Here is a 20,207-nt window from a genome sequence, read left to right as displayed (position 1 = left end):
AAGCTCTCTGAACTACAGTCTCCCTCCCTGTGAAAGACACGGATAAAACCATCCCACAGAGTGATCATGACAAGTAAATGAAGTCAGCTGGGCATGGTGGCTCACGCCATTCACATAATCCCAGCACTTTGAGAGACTGGGGCAGATGAATCCCTTGAGGTTAGGAGTTCAAGACCAGCCTGGTCAAGATGGTGAAATCCCATCTCTACTAAAAATACAAAATTTATCCAGTGGTGGTGCATGCCTGTAGGCCCAGCTACTCAGGAGGCTGAGCCAAGAGAATCACTTGAACTCAGGAAGTGGAGGTTGCAGTGAGCTGAGATCATGCCACTGCACTCCATCCAGCCCAGGTGACAGAGCAAGACCCTGTCTCAAAAAAAAAAAAAAAAAAAAAAGAAGAAGAAGAAGAAGTAAATGAACTTGTGTAGTTATAGTTTAGTGCCTGGCAAGTAGAGAGTGGATGTGCATGAAATGGTATCTGCTCGTGTTATTAACATTGTCATTTCTAGAGAAGCAATGAATGAGTATTAAGTATCGAGATGACTGTAACCCAGTTCTTGACCTCCAGAGGCTCATCTGGTGAGAGATATATACAAATAACCAACAATAATGCAAAGCAGAATTAAGTCTTTGCTGCCATATAGGCGTCTGCTCAGTTATTTATCAAAACACATTTATAAAGTGGCACTGTGCTAGGTTCTGGGGATTTAATGGTGAATAAGACAAATACCATTCTCTCAAGATGTGTGTGTGTGTGTGTGTGTGTGTGTGTGTGCAGATTAATTCTGATTTTCAAGATTGGCATATACAGAAGGGCCCATGTCAAAATGGGCCTGAAGAATTCATGGGACCTTGGCCAGCAGAAGTGAGCTCAAGGCTGAAGGAAGGCTATGAACAAATGTCATAACGACATAGAAAGTTTGGAGAATAGCATGAAAGGAGGGGCCAAGAAAGGTAGATTATCTACTTCTCTGTGATAAGTGAGAAATTGGTGAAATGAATTAGCCACGTGTGGTGGCACATGCCTGTGGTCCAAACTACCCAGGGGGCTAAGCAGGGAGAATCTCTTGAGCGCAGGAGTTGGAGGCTAGAGTCAGCTATGATCATGCCACTGCACTCCAGCCTGGGTACAGAGTGAGACCCTATCTCACAAAAAGAAAAGAAAAGAAAAAGAAATTGGTGAAATGAGAGTATCTCTCCATCCATCCATTCACCCATTCAGCAAATATTTGTACAGTATCTAACATGTACTACATACTAGAGATACAATGGGAAGCAAGATAAAGTCCCTGTCCTTAGGGAAATGAGCAAGGAAATCAGGATGGTGGGATGGCTGGGTGGATGGCTGGATGGCTGGTAGGCTGGGTGGATGGCTGGATGGCTGGGCGGATGACTGGGTGGATGGCTGGATGTCTGGGTGGATGGCTGGATGGCTGGGTAGATGGCTGGATGGCTGGATGGCTGTGTGGATGGATGGATGGATGGATGGATGGATGGATGGATGGATGGATGGATAGATAGATGGATGGATGGATAAATAGACGGATAAATTGAGGGGTGGGTAGGTAGATGGGTGGGTGAATGGTTGGATGGGTGTGTGGATGGCAGGATGAATGGATAGATGGATGGTGGTAGGTAGGTAGGTAGGTAGGTAGAGAGAGGGGGAGAGAGAGAGAGAGATCCAAAGAGACCAGGGCTCCAAAGGGCTAATTTCCAGCAAGCAGGCTGGGACCATCTCACTGTTTATGCTTTGTATAGAGAAACAATAATGAGGACCCAAGACCAGAACCCCCAAGTTCCAGAAAACTCACAGCTCTTTTCCATGGGCCAAGGAGGCATCAACACTTAGGTGACCGGGGCCACTTGTCCATCCCCAAGGCAGGAATGGAAGCAGCGTCTACCTGGAGCACAGTGCTGCCCTCTGAGCCCCATGCCACAGAAATGAACAACCTTAAAGATCAACCGTGACCATGCATTGCTTCACTGACTAGCCCTGGACATTTTGAAGTCAAACCCAGAATCCACAAACACCAGAAGCATCTGGGACCTTTGGGGCTCAGAAGCTATGGCCAAGTGACCTAGGCTAACATCTGTAAACCCTCCTGTCCTCCTCTCCTGTGCCTCATCAGAGTCCCTGCTAGGGCTTCCCTGCTTACCCCATGCTCAGCATGACTTTTGTCTCCAAAATCACTGCAGCTGCAAATTAAAATAAGTCTCAGGAAAACACACACATATAGTATTAATATTAGGTAATGATACATGATTTAAAGATGAAAAAAATAGGATGAGGGCATGGAGAGTGATGAGAAGTGTCTCCTTTATGGAGGGGCTCACGGACAGCCTTTCTGAGCAGGTAGTGTTGATCAGACATTTATGAAGTGCAGGGAGATAGAAGGAGTGTTCCAGAGACAGGAAACAGTGTGAATGGGGAGGTTGACTAGGCCTCCCTTAACCATAGGAGAGAATCCTGCCCCACACAGAATCCTGCCCCTTCCAGAAGCCCGGTTGGTATCAGACACCTTGGGAATGAATCAGCCAGAGAGGCAATAAAGAGAAACCCACAGTGTGGGCTGTACGGACATGTCCCGCTGCCAAGACCAAAACAAAATCATTTCACAGGGCACAGTCAGCCTCACTGACCCCCTCAGCTACTTACGTGGCTCTCCAGAAAAGGCCAAAAAAAATAATTAGCAGAGTTTTCTGAATAGCAATGCTGCTTTTCTCATTCTGGCGCTTCATGGAGACTCAATAAATGGGAATCAAATCAAGTTGAACTAAGTCCAACAAAATTGAATCCAGAAACCATTAGAAAGTCTAAAATAAAGGGTGGTGTCAGAGAAGCGGCATGCACAGGGTGGATGTCTTCAGTGGGAGTTGAGGGAGAGAAGGAGTCAGACCAGGCACAGCCCACGCCCGGGCAGTGACCTGGGAGTGGGGATCCGAGTGGAGAACACCAAATTATTCTCTGCTGTTCACATGTTGGCTCATCTGTAAGCCCCATCTAAATTAGTCTTAATTTGCCACTTAGGAGAGTAGCAGAGTGGCTGAACTCGCTGCTCACAATTTAACCAGAAGAGGTAATTAAGATGTAGTCAGGAGAAACACAAAAAACAGAACCTTTTCTCTCCAGTACCCAGTAGAAGCAAAAGAATGGTGGCTGTTTAGAAACAGAACTCTCTGAATGCAAGTGGCAGCTCCTGAAGCCGGAGAAGGGTCTGTTTGTTCTTCCCAAGAATGCGAGGACAAAGAAAAGCAACCCAGAATACTACTGACTGGGTAGGAGCTCAGAGCTATCTGGGCAGGAACACAAGTTAGCCTCCAGGAGCAGGCGGAGGGGGCAAGAAGTGGTTCCTTCTCACTTACAGGCTCCAAAGCAGCACCCTTTTGAACAGTTACTTTTTAAGGTAATATATTGATAATTGACATATCTGTGATGAAAAGATATGAGAAGAAAGAGTGTAAAAGAAAGACTGGGCCAGGCATGCCTGTAATCCCAGCACTTTGGGAGGCCAAGGCAAGAGTATCACTTGAGTCTAGGAGTTTGAGACCAGCCTGGCCAATACAGAGAGATCCCATCTCTACCAAAAATTTAAAAGTTAGCCAAGTGTGGTGGTGCACACCTGCAGTTCCAGCTACTTGGGAGGCTGAGGCAGAAGAATTGCTTGAGCCCAGGAGATTGAGATTGCAGTGAGCTCTGACTGTGCCATGGCACTCTTTTTTGAGACAGGGTCTCAAAAAAGAAAAAGAAAAAAAAAAAAGACTGGGAGACTACCTTCCAACAACCTGCAATGCCCTAGACTTTTCCAATTTTAGCATCCCAGGAAACTCTTCTGTCTTGGACACACTGGGATCTATACCCTGCCCCCAGCACTGCCCTATTCTGAGGTCAGTTCTTTCTGATATTAGAACCTGAGTCCGTCTCAAGACACCCCTTCTTGGCCAGGCACGGTGGCTCACACCCGTAGTCCCAGCACTTTGGGAGGCTGAGGCGAGTGGATCACCTGAAGCCAGGAGTTTGAGACCAGCCTGACCAACAAGGTGAAACCCTGTCTCTACTAAAAATACAAAAAAAATTAGCCAGGTGTTGTGGCAGGCACCTGTAATCCCAGTTACTGGGGAGACTGAGGCAAGAGAATCGCTTGAACTTGGGAGGCGGAGATTGCAGTGAGCTGAGATTGCACCATTGCACTCCAGCCTGAGAAACAAGAGTGAAACTCGGTCTCAAAAATAAAGAAAAGGAAAAAGGCACCACTTCTAACCTTGCCAATCATCTGCTGTGTGACTTGGATAAACAAACAACCCTTCAGAGCCACAGTTTTTTGTTGTTGTTTTGTTTGTTTGTTTGTTTGATTTTGAGACAGTGTTACTCTGTCGCCCAGGCTGGAGTGCAGTGGCATGATCTTGGCTCACTGCAACCTCTGCCTCCCGGGTTCAAGTGATTATCCTGCCTCAGCTGGGACTACAGGTGTCTGCAACCACTCCCGGCTAATTTTTTTTTGTATTTTTAGTAGAGATGGGGTTTCACCGTGTTAGCCAGGATGGTCTCGATCTCCTGACCTCGTGATCCACCCGCCTCGGCCTCCCAAAGTGTTGGGATTACAGGCGTGAGCCACCGTGCCTTGCAGAGCCACAGTTTCTTCATTGGCAAAATAGTAATAATAATAGCACTAACCTTATGGGGTGGCGAAAACTAAATGCATCATGACATGTAAAGTGCCTAGCACAGAGCAAAGACTAACAAAAGCACAGAGCAAAGGCTAATAAATGCACTCGTTATTTTATATATATATATATATATATATATATATATATATATTTTTTTTTTTTTTTTTTTTTTTTTGAGATGGAGTCGCACTCTGTCACCCAGGCTGGAGTGCAGTGGTGTGATCTCGGCTCACTGCAAGCTCCGCCTCCTGGGTTCACGCCATTCTCCTGCCTCAGCCTCCGGAGTAGCTGGGACTACAGGCGCCCGCCACCTCGCCCGGCTAGTTTTTTTGTATTTTTAGTAGAGACGGGGTTTCACCGTGTTAGTCAGGATGGTCTCTATCTCCTGACCTCTTGATCCGCCAGCCTCGGCCTCCCAGAGTGCTGGGATTATAGGCGTGAGCCACCGCGCCCGGCCACGCACTCGTTATTTATAAGCAGCTATGGACTTGGAGGTGGAGAGTTCGTAGATGAAGAGTGAGGACACTGTCTCTGTATTATTTTCTGGGGTATGTGGAAAACGGTCTCCATATCCACCTTGAAATAGATTCCAACCCTTCTCTGAATGGCATTGCTTTAGCAAACCAGAAGCCCCAGATAAAATTTGAGTTCAGTGACCCTCCTAGATGTGGCCCACAATGATGCATATTTTCCCCTGTCCCTTTCTCCCTGGTGGGTCTCTGGCTTACGAAGCCCAGGCACACTTTAGCTTAAAGTCAGATTTGTGGAGTTTAATTTATCTAAGTGAGGAGGAAGGCACAACCTCCTTCTCACATTATCCTCTTCTCATATTTACACTTAACACCTGAAGATGCCGCGCTGACAGTGTGTTCAGAGGGAGAACGCGCTTTGGCGGTGGATAATCACACGCTGTGAAGAACGTGAGAAGAGGAGAGTCATGAGCTATTAGGTGGTGCCACAGTGCCAGCTCCTGCCCAAGCAATTCCCTCTAGACAAACTGTTTAGGGAGCCTGTTACCAGATAACACCAATTACTTCTAAAGGAGGAGACGTGTTGTGTTGTCTCAGAAATGCCTTCCGCAGCATGGAGGAGGAGTCACTAGAATAAACATTTCCAAAGGGGTTGAGACTCAGAAACCAGCCATGTTAGAAAATTTAAAGGAGAGGAAAGAGGGAAAGGGGAGGGAGAGGAAGAGAAAGAAGGGGAAGAAGAGGAAAAGGGGGAAGAAGAGGAAGAATAGAAAGAAAAGAAAGAGGAAGGAGGAAGAAGAACTATAGGACTAGGACATAAGGCATTGCTCTTCATGGGAATGGCCACTGAAATTCCTGGTCACAGAGGCAGGAGGGCTCTTAACATCACTTTTGCCTCCTCAGGGGATCCTGAGCTAGGGAGAGAGAGATCCCTGGGGGGAAATGATCCCGATGGGGAGAGTCTTCTAAAGATAAGGCCTTCTCGGCCCAGCGCGGTGGCTTACGCCTGTAATCCCAGCACTTTGGGAGGCTGAGGCAGGCAGATCACTCGAGGTCAGGAGTTCGAGACCAGCCTGGCCAACATGGCAAAATCCCATCTCTACTAAAAACACAAAAATTAGCTGGGCATGGTTGTGCGTGCCTGTGATCCCAGCTACTAAAGAAGCTGAGGCAGGAGCTGAGATTGCACCACTGCACTCCAGCCTGGGTGACAGAGCCAGACTCTGTCTCAGAAAAAAATGGAAAACAGGCTTTCAAACAAAAAATTTGTACAGGAATGTTTAGAGCAGCATTATTCATAATAGTTAAAAAGTGGAAACAGGCCAAGCGCAGTGGCTTACACCTGTAATCCCAGCACTTTGGGAGGCCAAGGTGGGTGGATCACAAGGTCAGGATATGGAGACCATCCTGGCTAACACAGTGAAATCGCATCTCTACTAAAAATACAAAAAATTGGCCGAGTATGGTGGCAGGTGCCTGTAGTCCCTGCTACTCAGGAGGGTGAGGCAGGAGACTCACTTGAACCCAGGAGGCAAACGTTGCAGTGAGCTGAAATCGCGCCCCTGCACTCCAGCCTGGGCGACAGAGCAAGGCTCAGTTTCAAAAAAAAAAAAGCGGAAACAACCCAAATATGTATCAACTGGTAAATGGATAAACAAAGCACACTGCATGCTCCAACATGGACAAACCTTAAAAACATGCTAAGTGAAAGAAGCCAGACACAAAAGGCCATGTATTGTGGGATTCCACTCTTGTCAAATGTCCCAAACAGGTCAATCCATACAGACAGAAAGCAGTTTGTGGGAGGAGTAATGCAGAGTGACTACTAATGGGTATGAGGGGCTTTGGGGGGTGATGAAAATGTTCTGAAATTAGTAATGATGGTTGCATAACATTGTGAATGTACTGGAAACCACTGAATTGTGCATTTTCAAATGGTGAATTTTACATGAATTTTACATTACTTTTTTTTAAAAAAGGGAAACGATTAGGCCGGGCACGGTGGCTCACACCTGTAATCCTAGCACTTTGGGAGGCCAAGGTGGAGGGATCATCTGAGGTTAGGAGTTCGAGACCAGCCTGGCCAACATGGCGAAACCCCACCTCTACTAATAATAATACAAAAATGAGCCAGGCATGGTGGCAGGCACCTGTAATCCCAGCTACTTAGGAGGCTGAGGTACGAGAATCACTTGACCCTGGGAGGCCGAGGCTGCAGTGAGTTGAAATGGCACCACTGCACTCCAGTCTGGGCGACAGAGTGAGACTCAGTATCAACAATAACAACAAAAAAGGAAACAATTTACTAATGGATTAGATGTGGGAAGTGGAAAAAAGAAAGGAGTCAAGGATGACATCTGGAAGGATGGGGTTGTCATTAGCCAAGATGGAGAAGACTGTGGGTGGGGCAAGTTTGGAGGAAGATCAGGAGTTCAGTTTTGGACGTGTTAAATTTGAAATGCAATTAGCTATCCAAGTTTAGCATTCCGGAAGAGGTCCGTGCTGGAGATACAAATTCTGGAGTCAGTATCTGCATGTAGATGGCATTTGGGGACCAAGCCTGGCTAAGATCACCGTGATTGTTGAGTGGAGATGGTTGAGAGAAGAAGCTCATGGACTGACTTGAGTCTGGGGCATGTCAACATTAAGAGATCAGGGAGATGAAGAGGAACCAAAAACAGACAGAGAGCAGCTACTAATGTGGGAGAAGAAAAAAACAAGAGAATGTGTTATCCAGATAGCAAAGAAAAAAGAAAGGCAGGAGAGTGCCACTTGTCAAACACTCCTGATAGGTCAAGCAGGATGAGAACCAAGAGCAACACTGGGCTTGGCAAACGGAAATCACTCATGACCTTGACAAGGGTGGTTTCAGGGAAGTCGTGGAGGCAAAAGCCTGATTCAAAGGAGAAGGGGAGAAGAATGAGAGACAATGAGAATAGAAAATTAGTTTGAGTTGGAGAAGTTTTTGCAAAGGGGAATTAGAAATGGGTGTTCGGGGGCAAGAGGGGAAATTTTTTAAACATTAAGCTGCACATCTGTATGCTGACGGGGTTGATCCACTGGAAAAGAGAACAAATCAATGATGTGGGGTGAGAGAGAAAATTGCTGGAGTGATGCCCCTGAGTTGGCAAGAAAGAGTGTGACCAAGTGCACAGGGGGAGGATTGAACTTGCACAGCTCATCTAGAGTAAGAGGAGAAAAGCCGGAAATATGAGTACAAGTGCTGGTAGCCACATCACCATCGGCAAATGTGATGGGAGTTTAGGGAAATTGTCTCCTGGCTGCATCAGTTATCTCAGAATAGGAGATGGGGTCAGCTACTGGGAGGAAGGAGAAGCAGGTATTGGGGATTTTAAGAGACAAGAAGGAGTAAAATCGTCCAGGAGGATGAGAGGATAGTTGAATGGAGTAAAGGAACTTAGTAAGCTCACCAGGCAGCAGGGAAGCATGCTTTAAATTCCTGCTGGGGAATTTAAACTGACACGGGTCGGCATGGTTATGATGTTTACCCCAGTCACATTCAGCTGCACAGGTGCAAACATGGAATAGGCAAAGACTTGGATGTAACCAACATTGTGATTTCACCAAGCAAGTGTGGTGAGGTGAGAAAGGGGCAAGGGATCTGAGCATGTCACCAAGGGAATGATGCCAGTGACTATGTGCTAGATAAGGAGAGAAGAAAAACCAGGAAGGTGAGGGATGGATGGGGAAAGGAGTTTGGGATGGATTGGAGGTACTAGGGGTTGGGTGGGAGAGATTAAAGGATTAAGGTTGTCCAGTTACAAGAAAGGGTAGGTGCGAAAACATTGAGGCAGTGGTCAGAGGGTGATATGCATGAAATTGAGATGATGGAGGGATGAAAATGATTGGGGATGACAGGGTCCAGAGTATAAACATGAGAGTGAGTGGGGAAAAGACCATCAAAGGAGAGGGGGTCAAGGAAACAAGAGGCCAGAATGTTGGAAGGAGCAACTACCTGTATAATGCAATCACTAAGAATTAATTCAGGAAAATAGATGGAGGGAATGACAGTGGAGCAGAAGCTAAAAGCTTTGAGAAATGCAAGCGAGTGCCTCCTGTATTACAAATGCACTTGTACCTCCAGGTCCAGTGATTGTAGGTGAAGAAGCAGGGAGACCAATGTTCTTGGCAGAGAGAGTTTCAGTAAGAGCAAAAAGGGAAAGGAACCATTAGAAAACAGATTGAAGACATGAGGCGGCGGGGGTGGGGGGGAGGGGTGTGGCTTCCGATACAAATGTGAATTCCAGAGGGCCCAATGGAAATATTTGGGGAACTGGAGAGAGGTGAAGCTGGAGCAGGAAAGGAAGGGATTGGAGGGTGTTGGGCATGATTTGGGGGATGCCCATTATAAATAGGGATAAGGAGCATAAGGAGATTAGTCCTGCTGGACTCCATGGTGGTGGTGTTGGTGAAGATGTGAGCATTTGAAGGCACAGACATCCAGGACTCTCTATTGATCAGTGTGGAAGGAGTCTTATTCTAGGGACCTGGATCATTCAGCAGAGGGCAGGACACTTGGGGCAGGTGGCATAATTCCCAATGCAAGGACTTGATGTTGACCTCTGGCAGGTGGTCTTACTCTGAGCAGCCAGTGCCCTCTCTTGGTTTCTCTTTAAAGAGTTGGAAGTCTGGGCCAGGCACAGTGGCTCCCGCCTATAATCCCAGCACTTTGGGAGGCCAAGGCGGGTAGATCACCTGAGGTTGGGAGTTCAAAACCAGCCTGACCAACATGGAGAAACCCATCTCTACAAAAAACACAAAATTAGCCAAGTGTGGTGGCGCATGCCTGTAATCCCAGCTACTTGGGAAGCTGAGGCAGGAGAATCATTTAAACCTGGGAGGCAGAGGTTGCAGTGAGCCAAAGATTATGCCATTGCACTCCAGCCTGGGCAACAGAGCAAGACTCCATCTCAAAAAAAAAAAAAAAAAAAAAAAGAGAGAGACAGAGACTAGGAAGGCTGGAGAAAAGGGCTCTCAGGATCCAGAGGACTCTGCTTTCCATCTATGTCCAGCTCTTCGAAACCCCTTTCTTTTTTTTTTTTTTTTTGAGACGGAGTCTCGCTCTGTCGTCCCAGGCTGGAGTGCTGTGGCTGGATCTCAGCTCACTGCAAGCTCCGCCTCCCGGGTTTACGCCATTCTCCTGCCTCAGCCTCCCGAGTAGCTGGGACTACAGGCGCCCGCCACCTCACCCGGCTAGTTTTTTTTTTTTTTTTTTGTATTTTTTAGTAGAGATGGGGTTTCACCGTGTTAGCCAGGATGGTCTCGATCTCCTGACCTCGTGATCCGCCCATCTCGGCCTCCCAAAGTGCTGGGATTACAGGCTTGAGCCACCGCGCCTGGCCGAAACCCCTTTCCATAGTGAGCCAGCCTCAGTGCAGCAGCCCCAGTCCAAAAGGCTTGCACACCGATAATAAGCATCACTTATCCCTCCAGCCCACCCTTGTATCTCTAGCCTCTAAACACACTGTGTGGCCTGTGATAGATGTTCCATGGCCTGTTATAGATGCTCCCTTAAATATCTGCTAAATAAAGGAGTTGATATTTATCGAGCAGTTAATGTGCCAGGCACTGTGAAAAGCCTTTTATGTGGATTTTCTCCTTTGATCCTCATAACAACCCAATGAGACTGACACAGTTATTATCCCAATTCATATCTGAGGAACCTGAGGCTCAGAGAGGGGCTGGGACTTGCCCAAGGTCACACAGCGAGGGGATTTGAAGCTAGATCTTATTCGAGCAAAGGCCTTCTTAATCACCACATGGCGGTTATCAACTGACTAAGTTTGGAAGACGTCTATGTCCTAAAACCCATGTATGGAAGCCCTGGGTCTGGACCCAGGAGACAGTCACGAACTCTTCCTCCCTCCCGTTTGGACCGTACACCCAATCACCCATTTTATTTTGTTCTCTCTTTAAGCTCCGCTGCTGCTCTCCATCCATCGTGATTTCAGAAACCTTTCTTTTTGTTTCCACCATAGATGTGAAAAGCTGGCTTGTGATGTTTGGATTTCAGCTTAGCAACATCATTCCTGGCTTCCCAAGAGCCAAAATGTATTTTGTGCCTCCTCCCTATGAACTGTCAGAGAGTCAAGCAAGTGAGAATGGACAGGTAAGTGGAGGTTCCTGCCAAGAATCCAAATGATTGTCATCATTCCCTTTTGCAAACAGAACCTCATGGGAGCCAAGGGCATGCCAGTGCAGGAAAACATTGGAGCTGGGTATAAAAGGTGCGGGACACATTGAGACTTTCCAGGAAAGCGAAAGTCAGTGCTGTCACCTGTCTGGCACAGCACATATTTCTTACCAACTTCAATTATTGCCTTAATTGTGGTATCATTATCTGTTCAGTAGAATACCCTTGAGTCACTCCTTGATTAACAACAGCACAGAGAAATCTAGCAGCAACCTACCATCTGCACTGCCTATAAGATCGTAACCCTTTCAGCTTTTATGGGACATCATAAAACTGTGGTTTGCAGTTTCCGTCCCATTAAAGAACATTTTTATGCCCCACATAAAACCTCGGCGCTTTATGGCCAAACGTATATGGATTGAGTTTTCAGAACATAATTTGTGCTTGGGTCTTTCTGTGATGACCTAGGGGTGGTCAGTTTCCATCTGGGTGCAGCTGAGACCTCTGCTGCAATCGGATGGGAGGGGTTCAGATAACCCCTGCTACAGAACCGGCGCTCAGCCCTATCAAAGTCTGAAAGGCCTCAGCTGCTCTGAATAATTGTCCAGATTGTGTAACTATAGAGAGGCAAGGAGGAGCTGCTGGGTAATTGAGAACAGCGTTCACTGAGTCCTGCCCCTTGGGGACCACTCAGTGGATGAATAGCCATCATTTCTCTCATTTATCTAAGTGCTGTTACCTCCCAAACGCAGCCTCTCCCATTATCCCAGCCTGTCCCCCAACCACCAATTGAGACAAGTTGTAATTTGCGAGTGGAGAGCTCAAGGCCAAGGAGATAATGGTGATTTCATCCCCTGCAGAACCAGGGCGAGGATCCAAAGCAACTGCCTCAAAGGCGGGGGATATTCCCTCTCGCCCTTGAAGCCTGAATCTCTCAGCCTGATGCTACTCAAATGTTCCTATGCACACAGATCACCCAGGGCATCTTGTTCACACGTAGCCTCTGACTCAGTTGTTCTGGAGTAAGGCCTGAGATTCTGCTTTTTGAACAGGACAGGTCCTAGTGATTCCTCTGCAGCTGGTTATACTTTGAGTGGCAAGGTTTTAACCCAAGGAAGTTAATGAATATCCAAGTCATTGGCCTCCAGGAAATCTAGGTTACAGTGGTGGGGTTCGAGACTGTTCAAATCAGCATCCTGCCCTTTGTGTCAGGACGTTCCTGGGTCTGAAGCTGGCAAGGCAGTTGTCAACCATCAGAGTGCAGAACGGGGCTCTTCCCAAGTGGTGGCTTGACCTGGTAAGTGTGTAGGCCTGGGTGGCCATGCCAGCAAGGGGCAAACCTCCTTTACCATTTTTTTAGTTAGTGGCAACTGGAAGATGGACAGGCCACACCATCAGAGCATTAGTATCAACCAGCCATCCATAGTTCAGAGCACTGGTAATCAACCAGCCATCCATAGTTCCAAAAAGTAGGACTCCATCAGCTCAGATCTGGATAGACCCAACACTAGTTCTTGCAGGAGAGTTCCAAGCCTTTCTCTTTGTGACTCCTTTTGAGTGAGCTGCCCAACTCATCTTCTCAGCCTTCTCTGTTTTCTTATCCCCACAGCTCATTACAGGTGTCCAACAGACAACGGAGAGACATAACCAGGCCTTCATGGCTCTGGAAGGGCAGGTCATTACTAAAAAGCTCCACGCCAGCATCCGAGAGAAAGCGGGTCACTGGTTTGCCACCACCACGCCCATCATTGGCAAAGGCATCATGTTCGCCATCAAAGAAGGGCGGGTGACCACGGGCGTGTCCAGCATCGCCAGCGAGGACAGCCGCAAGGTGGCGTCTGTGCTGAACAACGCCTACTACCTGGACAAGATGCACTACAGCATCGAGGGCAAGGACACCCACTACTTTGTGAAGATTGGCTCAGCCGATGGCGACCTGGTCACGCTGGGTACCACCATCGGCCGCAAGGTGCTGGAGAGCGGGGTGAACGTGACCGTGTCCCAGCCCACGCTGCTGGTCAATGGCAGGACTCGAAGGTTCACGAACATTGAGTTCCAGTACTCCACGCTGCTGCTCAGCATCCGCTATGGCCTCACCCCCGACACCCTGGACGAAGAGAAGGCCCGCGTCCTGGACCAGGCAAGACAGAGGGCCCTGGGCACGGCCTGGGCCAAGGAGCAGCAGAAAGCCAGGGACGGGAGAGAGGGGAGCCGCCTGTGGACTGAGGGCGAGAAGCAGCAGCTTCTGAGCACCGGGCGTGTGCAAGGGTACGAGGGATATTACGTGCTTCCCGTGGAGCAATACCCAGAGCTTGCAGACAGTAGCAGCAACATCCAGTTTTTAAGACAGAATGAGATGGGAAAGAGGTAACAAAATAATCTGCTGCCATTCCTTGTCTGAATGGCTCAGCAGGAGTAACTGTTATCTCCTCTCCTAAGGAGATGAAGACCTAACAGGGGCACTGAGGCTGGGCTGCTTTAGGAGACCAAGTGGCAAGAAAGCTCACATTTTTTGAGTTCAAATGCTACTGTCCAAGCGAGAAGTCCCTCATCCTGAAGTAGACTAAAGCCTGGCTGAAAATTCCGAGGAAAACAAAACAAACGAATGAATGAACAGACACACACGATGTTCCAAGTTCCCCTAAAATATGACCCACTTGTTCTGGGTCTACGCAGAAAAGAGACGCAAAGTGTCCGAAAGGAACAAAAGAACAAAAACGAAAAAGCAAAGAAGAAAACAAATAAAAACAAAACAAAACAAACACACAGACCGATAAACAAAGAAACGAAGATGAGAAAGAAGGCCTGATATCCAATTACCTCACTCATTCACACGTGAGCGACAGACACGTAGACATCCGCGAGGGCCAGCGTCACCAGACCAGCTGCGGGACAAACCCCTCAGACTGCTTGTGGGAGAAATCCTTCCAACATTTTCATTTAAGCAAATACAGGTGCATTTAAAACACGACTTTGGGGGTGATTTGTGTGTAGCGCCTGGGGAGGGGGGGATAAAAGAGGAGGAGTGAGCACTGGAAATACTTTTTAAAGAAAAAAAAAACATGAAGGAATAAAAGAAATTCCTATCAAAAATCAAAGTGAAATAATACCATCCAGCACTTAATTCTCAGGTCCCAACTAAGTCTGGCCTGAGCTAATTTATTTGAGCGCAGAGTGTAAAATTTAATTCAAAATGGTGGCTATAATCACTACAGATAAATTTCATACTCTTTCGTCTTTGGAGATTCCATTGTGGACAGTAATACGCAGTTACAGGGTGTAGTCTGTTTAGATTCCGTAGTTTGTGGGTATCAGTTTCGGTAGAGGTGCAGCATCGTGACACTTTTGCTAACAGGTACCACTTCTGATCACCCTGTACATACATGAGCCGAAAGGCACAATCACTGTTTCAGATTTAAAATTATTAGTGTGTTTGTTTGGTCCAGAAATGAGACAATCACATGACAGTCACCACGAGGAGAGAAAATTTAAAAAATAAAAATAAAAACAAAAAAAATTTAAAAAAAATAAAAACAAAAAAAATTAAAAAAAAAGTCTAATAAGAACTTTGGTACAGGAACTTTTTTGTAATATACATGTATGAATTGTTCATCGAGTTTTTATATTACTTTTAATTTGCTGCTAAGCAAAGACTAGGGACAGGCAAAGATAATTTATGGCAAAGTGTTTAAATTGTTTATACATAAATAAAGTCTCTAAAACTCCTGTGGACACTGGTCTTGTGTGGAAATGCTTTGAGAAGAGAAAAAGGCAAGCATTACTGGAGAAAAAGAGGAGCTGCCCAAACGTGCAGAGGCCAAGCTGGTATTTTGAACACCTGGCGGAGCTTTTTTTTTTTTTTTTTTTTTTTTGAGAGGGAGTCTTGCTCTGTTGCCCAGGCTGGAGTGCAGTGGTGTGATCTCGGCTCACTGCAACCTCCGCCTCCTGGGTTCAAGCAATTCTCCCGCCTCAGCCTCCTGAGTAGCTGGGATTACAGGCACACCAACACGCCTGGCTAATTTTTGTATATTTAGTAGAGCCAGGGTTTCACCATGTTGCCCAGGCTGGTCTCAAACTCCTGATTTCAGGTGATCCACCCGCCTCAGCCACCCAAAGTGCTGGGATGACAGGCATGAGTCACTGAGCCCTGCCTGGAGGAGCTTTTATTAGAGGTATCTTAGTGCTCCCTAATTCTATAGCTAACTCTGCCTGCATCTGCAGCCCCTTCTCTGCATGGAGCAGAAGTGGACAGTCTGCATGTGGTGTGGGTGGGCAGTGAGGACCCTCAGAGCCTGCCCAAGCATGGATGGATCCCTCCAGCACTCCCGGGACATTCAGGCCCCTCCCTGCAACCACATTCTAGTTCTGAGAGATGCTGGCAGAAATCAAAGGGGAACATTCACCACGTTGGAAGATGTGTGTGTGTGTGTGTGTTTTCATATTTCTTTCCAGACTACATCAACTTTCCCCAAATCTTGCATACTTGGGACAACCCAATAAGAAAAGCACTGCTGGTTTGGGAAATTTTGTTCTACATCATTCCTGAAGTTAGAATAATACCATCATTAACTGTTGATATTTGTTGGTGCTTACTTGGTGCCCAGCATAATGCTGAGGGCTCGGCATGCAATATTTTAGTTTGTCCTCACCTTTCATTCACATTTTCTTGAGAGCTTCCCTCATGCCACGTCCTGGGTTAAGTTCTGGGTAAGAGAGGTGAGTAGACACCCATGGGCCCTCGCCTCATGAAACTATGGGCAGGAGGGGACAGACAGTAGGAAAAGCATGGCATCAAGAAGTGAAAATGGGCCAGGCGCAGTGGCTCACGCCTGTAATCCTAGCACTTTAGGAGGCCAAGGCGGGCGGATCACTTTAGGTCAGGAGTTCAAGACCAGCCTGGCCAACATGGCGAAACCCCATCTCTACTAAAAATATAAAAATTAGCCGGGCATGATGGCACATGCCTATAATCCCAGCTAATTGGGAGGCTGAGGCAGGAGAATTGCTTGAACCTGGGAGGTGGAGGTTGCAGGTAGCCGAGATCACGCCACTGTACTCCAGCTTGGGCAACAAGAGCGAAACTCCATCTCAAAAAACAAAACAAAAAAAAGGACACAGAAGGTGGGTGGTTAGGCTGGAGCACAGGAGAGGCTGGCAGGGTTCACAAGACACAGTTAGAGGTTTGATTTTTTTTTTTTTTTTTAACATGAAAAGCAACAGAAAGTTTTGAGTTTTGATTTCATAAAAAGTGCTGTGGCTGCAGTGTGGAGGACAGGGAGGGGAAGCCGATGTGGTCACCTAGGTGAGATGAAGGAGGAGGCCAAGGAGGCCGTCACCCTAAGCTAAAGCTAGTTTTTAAAAAAGTGACTGGATGCATGCCCCGGATGAGCTCCTAGTCACTTTGGAGGTGAGAAATCCGAGGCCACCATCACCCAGCGGGTAAGTGGTGGAATCAGATTCAAGCTCAGCTGTGGCCAATTCCAAACCCTCTTCAGGAAGTCTGAGGCCTCCTGAGGTCCTATCACCCACAGGTGGAAGGAAAGAAAGAGAGAGGCGGCGCTGGCCTGCTTGAACCCAGGTACCGGGCTTCACAAGCCCTCCCAGCATCACTAGCAGAGCCAGTGATGACTTCGTAAAGCAAGCAGGCAACAGAAATGGCCCAGAGCACTTTCCTCTGGATGCACGTGTGAACAGGTATCTCCCCAGGGCCATGAGTTTGGGCTGTTTTCCTTCAGGAGGAGGATGGGAAACAGGAGATGGCTTCTCTGTCTTTGGGCTGCTTTGGTCCAGCTGCTGCCGGCCTTGTTTAATCTGGCTGGTGTCAGGACTACTTGGAGAAAGCTCACAGAACAGCTTCCGATGGGTCATGAGGACCACTCAAATCTTGGTTTGGTGGGAACTTCATGCGGACCAGTCAGTGTGTTTTATCCTCCTGCAGTAGATACAGCCACCAGAGCCCACCAGGACAGGGTGTGCACGCCCAGGCCAGAAGCCAGGGGATCTCACTCAGCCCGTGGCTTCTCTGCCCCATCCAGCCTCTCAGGTAGACCCAAAGGGTGAGCAAATAGTGTATCACAAAGGGAACCACATGTCAGCAGAACGCCACCCAGGCCTGAAACTCTCCTCTTTTGGTTTAACCATCTTTGAATTATCCATGGTTTTTCTGCTACACCCAGGCCAGGCTCTTATAACACACTACACAAACACATACTAAGGGAGAAGGAAACAGACATGGGGCAAAAATCCTTTCCCGCCTTTCCTTGGGCCCAGTCCTAGCATGACCAGGACAGACTGTCTGATACAGAATTCTGGAAAGGCGGTACAGCCTATGGGTTAGTGAAGATCGTGCACTCTGAAGTCAGACCACCTAGGAACCAGTCCTGACTCTACCACTCACTAAATGAACATGGAAACTTGGGAAGGTTACATGTGCTAATTAAGGTAAATATCACTCGCTGCATTAAGAGATAAACTCAAGTTAGCAGAAGAAAAGTTTCTCACTTATATAATAATCCATCATGGGTCAGGGATGAGGATGGCTGCTTTGATGATTAAATGAAATATTGCCTGCATCATGGATATGTGGTACTCAACAAATGTTCTTTTTTTTTTTTTTTTTTTTTTTTTTGAAACGGAGTCTCACTCTTGTTCCCCAGGCTGGAGTACAATGGCGTAGTCTCAGCTCACTGCAACCTCCACTTCATGGTTTCAAGCAATTCTCCTGCCTCAGCCTCCTGAGTAGCTGGGACTACAGGAGCCCAACCCCATATGCCCGGCTAATTTTTTGTATTTTTAGTAGAGACGAGGTTTCACCATGTTGGCCAGGCTGGTCTCGAACTCCTGACCTCAAGTGATCTGCCCACCACAGCCTCCCAAAGTGCTGGGATTACAGGCATGAGCCACCGTGCCCAATCTCATTTTTATTGTTTTAAAATCTTTCTTCTGAACACTGATTTTTCTAAGAGTAGAAATTGAGGCATGATAATTTTCACAGTGGGAGAGAATTGTATGTGGCGGCTGGGGGGATGGAGAAAGACCGTCCCTCAAATCTCATGTCCCCAAGAGCAGTCTCTGCTTCTCCCTTCTTCTGGGCCCGGGGAACTTGAACAAGTACTTTCAGTGTGTGGACCTTCTCCATGGCTTCAAGGGCTTTTCAGAAAGGGTGACATCTGGAAAGCTGAGGGTCTCAGCAACGTGAAGACTGGCCATGTGAACAAGGGACATTTGTTCAGTCATTCTACTTTCAGAATCACCAAGCACAATTTTGTCCTTAGCACTGTCAGAAGCTGGGAAGACAAAGGTAAATAAAACATGGTCTAAAGTGTGAGACAAACTCACAAGCCAATCACTAGAACACGGGAGGCTCAGGGCTGGCACACAAGTGACGAGCAAGCACGTGATGTCCAGAGGACAGGAGTATGAGTTCTCTCCACAAGTATTTTTTGTTTTTTGTTTTGTTTTTGTTTTTGTTTTGAGACAGAGTCTCGCTCTGTTGCCCAGGCTGGAGTGCAATGGTGCAGACTCGGCTCACTGCAACCTCCATCTCCCAGGTTCGAGTGATTCTCCTGCCTCACCCTCCCAAGTAGCTGGGATTACAGGTGACCACCACCATACCCGGCTAATTTTTGTATTTTTAGTAGAGACGGGGTTTCACCATGTTGGCCAGGCTGGTCTTGAACTCTTGACCTCAGGTGATCTGCCCGCTTCAGCCTCCCAAAGTGCTGGGATTACAGGCGTGAGCCACCGCGCCCGGCCTCCATGAGCATTTGAGCTGGGCACTGGCAGGTAAGAGAATGCCGGGCAGACAAGGCAGGAGAGGGCAGCAGGAAGGAGAAAAAATATGCAAAGAGACAGGTGAGAAGGTCAGGGAGGCCGGGACAGGTGATAAGGATTAGAACCACCGGCGAGCGTTCTAGACACGGGTCCCAGGCCAATTAGATCAGGACCTCTGGAAGAAGGGTCTGATCGTGAGTAGGTGAGTTTCACGTGCAGCCAGAAATGAAGAGGAGGGGATTGGAGCTCAGCGGGAAGGGCAAGGCCAGAGATGAGGTTTGTTGGAGAGAATGAGGTAGGAATAAGAGTCGGGCTAAGAAGCTGGGTATTCTCCTGCCAGGTCGTGAGGAACCTCAGTGTGGCTCTTGTATATAGGGAGAAACACGATTAGGGAATCTTTGGGTTTGCAAAGTAAAGAGAGAAGAGTGGCAGCAGGCCCAGAGCCTGGGGGAGCCTGCAACAGTCTGGACTGAGGGCTTGAAGGAAGGCTGGGGCGGTCAGAATAGAGGGTGAGCTCCTCAAACCGGCTCAGATTTGCGAAATGAAGACGAGGTTCTGTAACTTACTCAGAGTTGGGGACAGGTTCTATACAGGGTGGAACACCGAGAACAGGATCCCGGCCGAGGATCCTCTCTCCAGGGCAAGCGCCATTCCTTCTCCTTCGCCTCTCCCTCCTCCACGACCACCCAGGTGAAACACCGGGGAGGAACATTTAGGGAGAAGGGATATTCTGATTACTTGCTTACTTCAGTGATCCTCTGATCAGTACAAATGGGGATTTTCCAGGAAAGTTCTGATTCAGCACGCTCACACCCAAGCCCCGCCTTCCACCCTGAGGCAGCTGGGCAACCCGTAAGGCGCCGTCCCCCAGCACCCGCAACGGGCACTGTGGCTGCGCGCGGCCCTCCGAAAGCAAGGCCGCACCAGCTGCTCCGCAAAGCCCCTCCCTCACCAGCCCTCGCCTCCTCGCGGCAAATGTTGGGTTTGCCATCTGGCCACAAGGTGGCAACCTTTCCCATGAAATCTGCCTGGAGTCGCGCACGGCGCCTCAAAGGGATTTGGGGAAGTCGCTAGGCAGCTAGAGACTGCGAGGAGAGCCCTGGGTTCCTGAAAGAGGCCCCTGGAATCGGTTCCAGGAACAAGAT

The 20,207-nt window shown here is 47.9% G+C and overlaps 1 protein-coding gene across 7 annotated transcripts in view; it reads left to right on the top strand.

Annotated features, from left to right (window-relative positions):
• Nucleotides 1–14,809, top strand: part of TENM2 (teneurin transmembrane protein 2) — a 1,213,529-nt gene extending 1,198,720 nt beyond the window's left edge. For all 7 annotated transcript variants that reach the window (XM_023218891.3, XM_023218892.2, XM_023218890.2 and 4 more), the window contains 2 exons: nt 11,135–11,265; nt 12,899–14,809. In XM_023218891.3, coding sequence (XP_023074659.2) covers nt 11,135–11,265; nt 12,899–13,660 — 893 coding nt within the window. In that variant the 3' untranslated portion in view covers nt 13,661–14,809. The remainder of the gene's footprint in view (nt 1–11,134; nt 11,266–12,898) is intronic.
• The last annotated feature ends 5,398 nt before the right edge of the window (nt 14,810–20,207 follow it).

The sequence above is a fragment of the Piliocolobus tephrosceles genome, chromosome 4 (genome assembly GCF_002776525.5).
Source record: "Piliocolobus tephrosceles isolate RC106 chromosome 4, ASM277652v3, whole genome shotgun sequence".
In the NCBI taxonomy this organism is placed as follows: Eukaryota; Metazoa; Chordata; class Mammalia; order Primates; family Cercopithecidae; genus Piliocolobus; species Piliocolobus tephrosceles.
Note: the sequence above shows the minus strand (reverse complement) of the source record. Positions and strands in the feature narration are given on the sequence as shown.